The 9,652-nt window shown below is 45.2% G+C and overlaps 1 protein-coding gene across 1 annotated transcript; it reads right to left on the bottom strand.

Annotated features, from left to right (window-relative positions):
* Window positions 1-1,197: 1,197 nt before the first annotated feature.
* LOC125509085 (nucleobase-ascorbate transporter 2-like) lies at window positions 1,198-6,303 on the bottom strand. Its single transcript, XM_048673966.1, has 14 exons — window positions 5,961-6,303; window positions 5,537-5,822; window positions 5,354-5,451; window positions 5,067-5,243; window positions 4,838-4,938; window positions 4,330-4,405; window positions 3,413-3,657; window positions 3,235-3,331; window positions 3,052-3,138; window positions 2,791-2,849; window positions 2,617-2,708; window positions 2,461-2,538; window positions 2,191-2,351; window positions 1,198-1,802 (listed from the first exon to the last, which is right to left on the bottom strand). The coding sequence occupies exons 2-14, from the start codon at window positions 5,628-5,630 to the stop codon at window positions 1,590-1,592; spliced, it is 1,578 nt and encodes a 525-aa protein (XP_048529923.1). The 5' UTR covers window positions 5,631-5,822; window positions 5,961-6,303; the 3' UTR covers window positions 1,198-1,589.
* Between the last annotated feature and the right edge of the window lie 3,349 nt (window positions 6,304-9,652).

The raw sequence follows: 9,652 nt of genomic DNA, 5'->3' as shown, positions 1-9,652 counted from the left end.
CGCACTCGCGCGACTGCTGGCAGCGACGACTTCGCGAACGACGATTTCTTCCCCGACCTCGGCAACCTCGTCCTCGACGACATGGGCGACAACGTCAACGCCGGCGGTGCTGCACCCGCTGCACCGCATGTGATTCTATCCTTCCTGTTCGAGATCGTGGTAGAATTCATATTTCTAGTATGTGCCCTAGATGTGATATGTTCATCTGCTATACTAGTTCGTATGATTAGTTTAATCTCTGCTGCTGTGGTCATGATTTATCTTCTATTTATTCAGATTAAATCTCGTAGTAATTTGCTCATATTTTCAACAACAACGACACGAATATGTGTAGGTGTGGAATGGCGCTACGGCTTGTGGCGTCCATTGAATTGCCGCCATGGCTTGGTGCTTTGCTACCGCCGGCCTCGGTAGTTTCCGGCGACGTTCGATCCCCGTGTTCTGCGATAGTCTTGTGCTCGTATGCATAGATTTGACCGGCCGCATGATATCCGCGTGACCCGTCAAGCATATGCACATGAGCGGCTACCACCAGGAACGAATGCCATGGAAAGGTTTGGATTTCAATTTCCCATGCCCATGGTGTGTTGGACCCCTTCCATGACGCCTTCTTCTGCAAAGGGGGGTGACAGCTACACAAGGTGGCTTCGGCTTTGTGGTGCTGTTTTGAGTACCGAGTATCCAGCTCCAAGGTGAAAACTCTAGGTCCGATCTTTGATAGTTGCGCTTGGCAATGACGGTGCTTTACTCGTTGTGTTTTTGTTGAAGGCACTGTTTTAAAGTCTACTCAGACATACTATCTGGATGAAAACCCAAGACATGACATATAGTGGTTGGATCCCACGACGGGGTGTACACTTTTACCTGTATTGTTGTTTCTTCATCAAAAGTGGGCATGACAACCGATGTGTACCGGTCTTAGGAGCAATGGAGTGAAATGAGTCATTGGTCCATTTACTCAATCCGATTGTGCAGTTTTAAAAATCTCAATCTGATCACACACTTTAGGCCAATAACTTAGTAAGTGGTTAAATTTAGGTCATAAACTCGTTTATTTGATCAAATAAGGCCACAATCGGTTCACGAGGGAAAACTCGACCACGTGGGTGCCACATCAACCTACCTTGACGGCTCGTAAACCGACTAACTCTTACGAGGGTCTTATTGCAACAACGCCGACATGATCTGAGCAGCATATCGCGGATGTGTGCCAACAAGGATTAATGGCACATTTCACTTGGGGCCATGCTATAATTTTTGCTTGTTTGGAATACCCTTTTCTACGGTGGGTTCAACTACCGCTAACAATGTGCCTCATCTGTCCGCAAATGTTTCATGAGATCTTACATTGCACACAGCAAAAACTAGCATTAATTCATTGTCTACGCAAACAAATATCTATGTACAATCGGACAGCTCGAAGGGAAATTCCTCCATCCTTCGCTAGTAAAACGGCATGCGGGTCTTATCATCTCTACTTCTCTTCTCCTCTTCTCCTCTATCAGAATTCAGAAACATGCCGTATTGGGATGCAAAGGTTTCTTCATTTGGTACTCTGCTTGCAGTACCCGGACTTTGGAAGCTTCTGCTCAAGATGGTGGGAAGAACCTGTTGAGGTTGAAGGGCAGGGTGTAAAACTCTTCGTTCCTGCTGTCCCCTCGGAATGTCCGGAACCGCTCCCACCATTGCATCCCCCTGTCCTTCGCCGCATCTCTGACATCTAGCGTGTTGTCAAGGACTACAGCAATGATGAGAGCGACAGTCGGCGGGGACGCGAAGATGGTGTTGATGTAGTCATTGAACTGCATCGAAGGTCAGGGATGATACAATTCAAACTCAACTTCAAAATGATGCAAAATAGGACTCTTGCATGGAGATGAGAGACATTTTGACAACATTGACAAGGCACTATTAATGTATGAGTAGATTTGAACATGAACTTTCTGCAATGTGGTGTACAAGCTGTGCATCATCTTTGCTGTACTAAACTAGTGTATGAGTTAATACTTCATACTACATATTAACTTCCTAACATTTTACCATCAGTTAAGTTTGTGTTATTATTTTGTGCCAGATACTAGATTGGACATTTTTGCAAATGTCATTTCAAATTCAAATCTCGAGACAGTGGACTTGTGGGAGTCCATACTAGTACAAATTAGGGGTGTGGGGGTAAGTGACGTTACGAACCCATCCAGCCTTCGTGTGCGCCGGGCCATTTTGAGCACCTGTCAGATACCGAGAAAAGTACTCTGGTATCGATAAGCCAAGAAAGAGTGAAACACCAACGATGAAGAGGTTGCGCATAGAGTTCATGTTGGTGAATTGTAGGAAGGATAGCCCAACCGCCGCTGGAGACACAACAAACGAGCAAAATTATTCGTGCTATTCAAATCTAGCTAGAGAACTCAGGAAACTACAAAGGAAAACATCTTCCACTTTTCCTGCTAGGATACTTACCAATAATTCCAAACATAACACAGTATATGGCTGCGAATATTGTAAACGGAATGGAAGCAAAAAGTGCCCCGAATTTTCCTACAACATCGACATGTTCAGAACCCTGAAAAATCCAATGCAAATGCGTGCTCGTGGTTCAAGAGAAACCTTAATTACCTAATATGGAGAAGAAGATCATGAAACCAGCAGAAATCTGTATCACTCTCCTGCTGCCAATCCTTGTAGACCCAAGAAGACCAACATTCTCACTGCATTGCATCCAAAAATTCTGCATAATATTAGGCATGCCACAACAGAACATTCTTAGAGTGAAAGCTCAGATGCACTCACACAGAAACAGTAGAGCCAGTCGCAGTGCCAAATAGCCCATCCAGTAGGGTACCTATTCCCTGAATGCACAGTCATCATGCATTGTAAAGTTTCATTTCTTTTCAGAAAAGCTCAGTGGTGACTAGGGAGTAGTTCTACAAGACTACAACCGTAAAAAACCAAATCACTGACAATTCTAGTTGATACTCAAATTTATGAGAACTACTGGACTTAACATATTAACAAAACTCTACAAGATGATAGGAGAATGCAGCCACTAACCTGCCACCCGATGCCTCTACTGAGGACATATGCTGGTGGGGGTGTTGCACTTGCCAACCGGGCAGCAGCCTTGAATGCGCCAGTTGACTGAAGAACTCAAATGGTTTCAACCCAATCAGGTGGATATAAAAATATAGAGAAAATCTTCGAGAAATCATGTATTCGACAAGTATGAGATGGTACCTCTATTAGCGACACCATCACTGCAGCCATCATGCCGAATGCATGGTCTGCATTGAATGTAGGTGCCCCCCATTGCAAGGGATATGGGATGCTTATCCTTATGAGAGTAAACAAATTAAACTGAGATATGTAATATGATGTGGAAATGAACAAATGATATGCAAGCCGGTTTACAAACCATAATGCTGAAGAGATAAGGTTAGAACGGTCTGTCCTGCAACTGATCTGGGTGTGCAGTGCAGTGTGATGATATGCACCACCTGCTGTTAGAATGTGGGCATAGACCCAGACAAGAGCAATGCACACCAGCAATGAGAACCTCTCCAAAATCGGAACATGCCGAACATGTACATGCTTGAGATATTGGGAAAACACAACAAATAGGATAAGCATCAGAAGGCCAATCTCCACACAGCTTGCAACCTGACAAAATACCCTTCCTGAATTAACTCAGTATAGGACAACATAAATCTCATGGTGCTAAATGTTTTTACAAGAAAAAGAAGGCAAGTTAACAGAGTACGAGATCTTGCCTGGGTAAATATGAACAATTATTAACTTTATAAATAATAGAGGTAAACTAAGAAAATAAACATATTTTCAGTGACATTGAAGATTGCTCCAGGAACACTTTAAAATATACTAAAACAGACAGAAATGATCTGGTACTGAGTGCATCTTACCATATGTAGCAATAAATATTATCTATTGGCTAGTGTTGCTAAAGTGCCAATCAATAAGAGATCCATGCTCCAAATAAACTTTGGTATACAAGTAAACAATACATAACTATATTATCAAACTAGCAAGGTAGGCCATGCAACTCAGAGAATGTTTAAAATTGTACTTCCTCCGTTAACAAATATATGTTTTGGATATTTCAATGCGGACTACATACGGACTGAAATGAGTGAACAAACACACTAAAACGTGTCTATATACATCTGATTTACAAAAAAGTTAGAACATCTTATATTTGTGAACGGAGGGAGTAAGAAATAAGTAGCTGGGGCCCCATTCTCCAGTGTGATCAGTTTCAAACATCAAAGTGACTAGAGCTAAACAGAACAAAAGTAAGGCCACTAGAGCTTTTACCACTGGGAATCCTCTCTCGAAAAGGCCAAGCCCCACCAATGAAACCACTGGAACCATCCCAAGTGGGCTAAAGAACCTGCAACAAGCATATCATACTGTTAATGTTCTTATTCTTGTCTTCGATGCGAAGGTAGTTACCATGTTCCAACAGCTTTTGGATATTTTTGCCCACCCTTTGTTTAACACATCGGCATATTACGCTTTATCTAAAGTGACCCCCACTATTCAAACTGATGGGCACATAAAGTGGACGGATACGGAGGGTGGCAGGGACCAGGATAGTATATAATAAAAAAGCAACAACAAATATCCACAATCGCATATTTGGTCCAGTATATGAACACATGTTAATATGACATGCTAATTGCTAAAATTCAAGCAAATAATCTGTCAGGTTGAGTATAAGATTTTTAACACACTAAGATTCTGACATGAGCCAAGAAATAAATGTTTAAACTTTTGGACTGAAAATTCTAGCAGTTAAAGGAGAAGTGGGAGTTTCTTGTACCTCGAACATATTGCCCACAACTGGCTATAGCCAAGAATTATCTGAATGCTTGACGACACTATCAACGCACCCTGTGTCGCTCTCATTGTCTGTAGGAACCTCTGCAGATAGAACAAAAAGGTAAACTGAAATGTATAACATGGATGTTTGCATCAGTGAGATGGCGTATTCGAGTTGCCATGATTCTTGTTACAAGACAGAAAATGTAGAAGAACATTTTAATACTTACGGTATGGCCATCCGCTATTTGTGCAAGCGATCGGTCATGGATTATGGAGAGGACTGGAACAACATATGCATATGAGCCGCCAATGACAGTGGGAAGGCGAGTGCCAAATAGTGTCTGGAGCAGTGTCTTTATCCCAGTCACAAATAGCAGTGTCTGAACCACTTTCGCCTTGTCATGCTTTGGTAAACACACAAACAAACAACATTTTTTCAGTAAAAATAATAATATGTTGTACCAAATTAACCAAGGAGTGTAGCAAACATGAAAAAGGGGGAGAAAGTTCTCACATCATTTCCACCCATTAGAGGAACCAACATTGTGGGGATCATCACAGCAGTTCCCAGGGACAGTATGTAATGCTGGAACCCCAAACCAATTGCCTCTCCTGCGAGACCCACAAATATTCAGGGTAAGAAACAGATACCGATTGATCCAACATGCCAACGGTTGAGAGATGAGATGGCACAGACCCCAGGAAGGATTCGAGTCTATGCAGTACTCAAACCCCTGCAGCTGATCCATGGGCGGATGGTGGACCATCTCTTCCGGTTTTACTTCAGCCATTTCCCAGTCGAACTGTTCCTCTGCTCAGGATGAACAATCTTTTTCGCTTGGTTGATTGAAAAGGGGAGAGGGGAAAGGCAGCAGAGATGCCCAAGATTTCCTCAGAAGAAAAATGTTAAACTGGAAACCCAGAACAAGATGAGAAGCAGAGAGCAGAGAGATCAAGGAATCCTCTGGAGGTCCCAAACCAGTCTGCAAAATGAACACCAATGATTTTGAGCTACCAATCGCCGGATCAGTTCAGCAACAACAAGAAGACTGAAGAAATAGTCTGTCACTCAAGATGGTCCCAAAGCAAAGCTTTGAGTGACAGAGCAAGCAAACGCATACCAGGAGCCCAAGGCGGAACGGATTGCGGGCCAACGAAACCACGGAGAACTACGGCAGATAGGACGGCGAGAGGGATGGACGGGTGCGAGAGAGGTCGCTGGGATGGGGGGACAAATGTCAGTAGCCGCAATGGGAATTTGGGCGAGGACGACGAAAGCGAACAAAGGCGGTTCTGCTGCCTGCCTGCCTGCCTGCGGTGTGCTTTAGTGATGCGGGATATATCAAAGGGAAAAAGACGGAAAAGGTCAAAAGAGGCAGCCATAAAAAGGCGCAGCGCGAGTGCGAGGGATGAGTGGGCACTGGCCAAGCTGGACTCCCTCTCGCTACGCTAAGCATCGGTTTCTTTCGGGGCGTTCTTCTCCCTAGGGTTTAATGGCGGATTGGCCCGTTGTGATTTCTGGGACGGAAATGGCCTCGGATCAGAGGTTTTAAGGAGGGGAGGCGCGTTGGCGTTGGGGCGCGGTGCGCAGTAAATTTTGGTGGGTGAAAGCCTGGCCGGAATGTCGGATTTGTCGCCCCGCGTTTATATTTTCCGTTTCGGTGTGGCGTTATCTTCAGAGGACACGTGCAATCTGATCCCCATTTCTTGCTAGAGGATGCTCTTTTATGTTGTACATATTTCTTTCTTAAATGTCATTCCGTATTGTTTAATTGCTCTTCTTGTTGTTTGTGTGGCCTTTTCTGATGATTTTTATGGCCTCGCAGTCATGGAGGTGCGGTGGTTCCTGGTCTTTGCTGATAGGAGGGTCATTTTTTTTTTAAAGATTGTTTAGGTTTTGTGTCTGACTTAGAAAGATGAGGTGGTGGTGACGACTTTCTAAAGATGGAGTAAAGTTTTCTCCGCCAAGTTCCCATCCGATGATGCGTCCTGCGTTGTCAAAGGGCATATGGGAGTGTGTCTTTAGCGGATCTCGCGGGATTCCGTTGATGTTTGTGTTCGGTGGATTTGCGTGGATCTCGTCTTCTTTCGTCTGCGTTCATATGTAATACTTTTGATTTACGCTTTTTTTCATTGACGATGGTTGTTGTCGTCGTGCGCTGGTTCTTTGAGGCATTGATACGTCTCAAACGTATCTATGATTTTTTTATTGTTTTATACTATTATAATATCACTTTTGAATATTTTAATATCAATTTATATTATTTTTCTGGACTAACCTATTAATCCCGCGCTCAAAGTCAGATGTTGTTTTCTGCATGTTTTTATATTACAAAAATTTCATATATATATATATATATATATATATATATATGAAGGTAAAAAACCTTGAGGGTTTAATACAATTTTTTTGCGTCACAAAGATTTCAAAAAGTACCGAGACCTTAGGGGGGAGCTAGGGACCCGCACTAGGTGGCCAGTTGGCACCCCACTGCACCGCCTTCCATCCATTCTTCCGCAATCGCCTCCTAGGTGTAAATATACATATTATGCAATGTATATAAAAACCACATTCCAAAATGTAAAAAAATTCAAGAACATGTCCCACGTGAATATCCGGGCATCCTATGTTCACACACAAAATTTCGGTGAAAAAAGGACATTTCTTGTGGCATGTATAAAAAAGATAAACAAATGCCTCGTGAATAGCTGTAATCAAGCATCGAAAATTGTCTTTTTTACACAAGCCACAAACAATGTCCCTTTTCATCGAAACTTGGTGCACACACATATAATGTTCGGATTTACGCGTGGGATTTTTTCTCATTTTTTTTAACCTTTTAGAATGTGTATTTAGACAATGGGTACATATACACCTAGGAGCCAAAGTGAATTTCCGAATTTGTTATTTCGCGAAACCCCCCTAAACAATTTTCTACGATTTTTTCCACCGCCGCAAATTTCTGCTCCGGGGGAGGCCTGTTTCGGCACCCTGTCGGAGGGGGAATCCACACCGGGGGCTTCTCCATCAACCTTGCTATCTCCAAGACCATGTGTGAGTAGTTCCCTTAGAACCTTAGGATCCATAGCAGTTGCTAGATGGCATCTTTTGTCTGTGATTCAATACAAAGTTCTCATGAGCTGCATCACATGGTCGGGATCCATATGATGTAATCGGTGATGTGTTTGTTGGAATATGATGAATTGTCACTTTATGATCAGATTGTTAATTTAAATAAATTAAAATTTTCAAAGTTTCTTTATTGTTTTGTTGAATAGCTTTGTATGCTGTGACGCCCGGATAATTAAGCTACGGTAACCCTCTGCTATGCCACGTCACCTTGATTACTGATGTTAAACTCGCATTGATTCAAAACCCTTTCGAAATTCAAATTTTAAAATAAAGTCAAACGGTAAAAGTTTTCAAAAGTCAAATCTAAAATGTTCAAGTGTAGCAAATAAATCATAGATGGTTTATTGTGGTGAAACCAACTTTTCTTATAATGTTTAAATGCACAAAACAACCAAGCAGTGGGCAAAATTAATTATTTTAATGCCTTATATAAAGTTATAATAATATAGCTAATTTGGCAGTATGCCAAAATAATTGTGGCAGTGGACAAATTAGTATTATTAAATTAGGTGCTCATTGGTATTTTATAAAACTAGGAAAAAACAGAAAACTAATAAAAAAAGGAAGAAGGGAGCCCCCCCGGGCCGTCTGGACCAGCTGGCCGCCAGGCCGACTAGGCCGGCCCATTCCCGCTCCCCCTTATCCCTGTAACCCTAGCCCACCACCTGCAACGCCTCCCACTCCCCCCGACGATCCCCACGCTCCTCTCCGACCCCGATCTAGATCGGGATCGGGGCACTCGCCCCCGACGCCGCCGCCAGGTGCCGCCCCGGCCCCAACGCTGACCACCGCCACCTGCTGGACCGATGCCACCTCGTCGGACGCCTCCCCGCCTCTCCCTCGACGGCCCGCATCAAGCCACGCCGCCCCGACCTCAATGTCGTCACGCCGTCCTCGACCTCCTCCTCGTCGGACTCCGTCGAGCCTCGCCGGCGAACCCCTGCAACGGGGGTGAGGACACCGACCCACTCTACCTACCCCCTTCTCCCCTGTGCCCGTCGCTAGCGCCGCCCCGCCCGCTGTCCGTCGTGAGCGCGCTCCGGCCGCGCCCTGCCTAGGCGCACCCGTGCTCGCACCCGCCCGCGCAGGCCCACGCCACGCCCGGTTCGCGCAACGCGCGCGCCCGCCTGCGCCAGTGCCTCTCTCGCTTGCGCGCCTGGCCACGACCACGCTGCTCCGCGCCGCATCGCCGCCCTGCGCCGTCCTCCCTGCTGGCCGCGCCATGGCCGACCCCAATGCACCGGCCATCGCCCCGCGCTGCCTGCGGCCACCTCCGCCTCTGCCTTGCCATCGCGTTGCACCGCTGCGCTCCACCTCATACGACCCGCGGCCCTCCTCCTCGTCTTGCCACCGTGGCTTCGCCCCCCCACCGCGTTGCTGCTCCGCGCACCGCGCCGCTCCCCTCGTCGCCTACGCCGCGCTCCTGGCCGGCGTTTGCCGCTGGCCTCGCCTCGCTTCCCCTCGCTCGGGCGCCCGCAACCGCGCCCCAGCGCCCGACGCCAGTGACCCATCGCCCGTTAGCGCCTGTGGCCCTATGACATGTGGGGCCCCAAACCCCCCCAGAATGTTTATTAAAAAAAGATTTAAAATTAAAATAAATAAATAATAATTAAAATAATTAATTAATTAATTAAGTTAATTAATCCTATTTAATTAATCTAATTAACCTGTTAGTTTAAT

This window comes from Triticum urartu, chromosome 5 (genome assembly GCF_003073215.2).
Source record: "Triticum urartu cultivar G1812 chromosome 5, Tu2.1, whole genome shotgun sequence".
Lineage (NCBI taxonomy): Eukaryota > Viridiplantae > Streptophyta > Magnoliopsida > Poales > Poaceae > Triticum > Triticum urartu.
The sequence above is the reverse complement of the archived record's forward strand: the minus strand, read 5'-3'. Positions and strand labels throughout refer to the sequence as shown.

Excerpts from the sequence above, each read along its gene's own strand:
- LOC125509085 (XM_048673966.1), bottom strand. The coding sequence starts at position 5,630 with ATGGCTGAAGTAAAACCGGAAGAGATGGTCCACCATCCGCCCATGGAT. Across the intron at positions 5,244-5,353 it reads CTCTAATGGGTGGAAATGAT|CATGACAAGGCGAAAGTGGT; the intron begins GTGAGAACTTTC and ends TGTTTACCAAAG. Across the intron at positions 2,709-2,790 it reads ACTGGCTCTACTGTTTCTGT|TGAGAATGTTGGTCTTCTTG; the intron begins GTGAGTGCATCT and ends GATGCAATGCAG.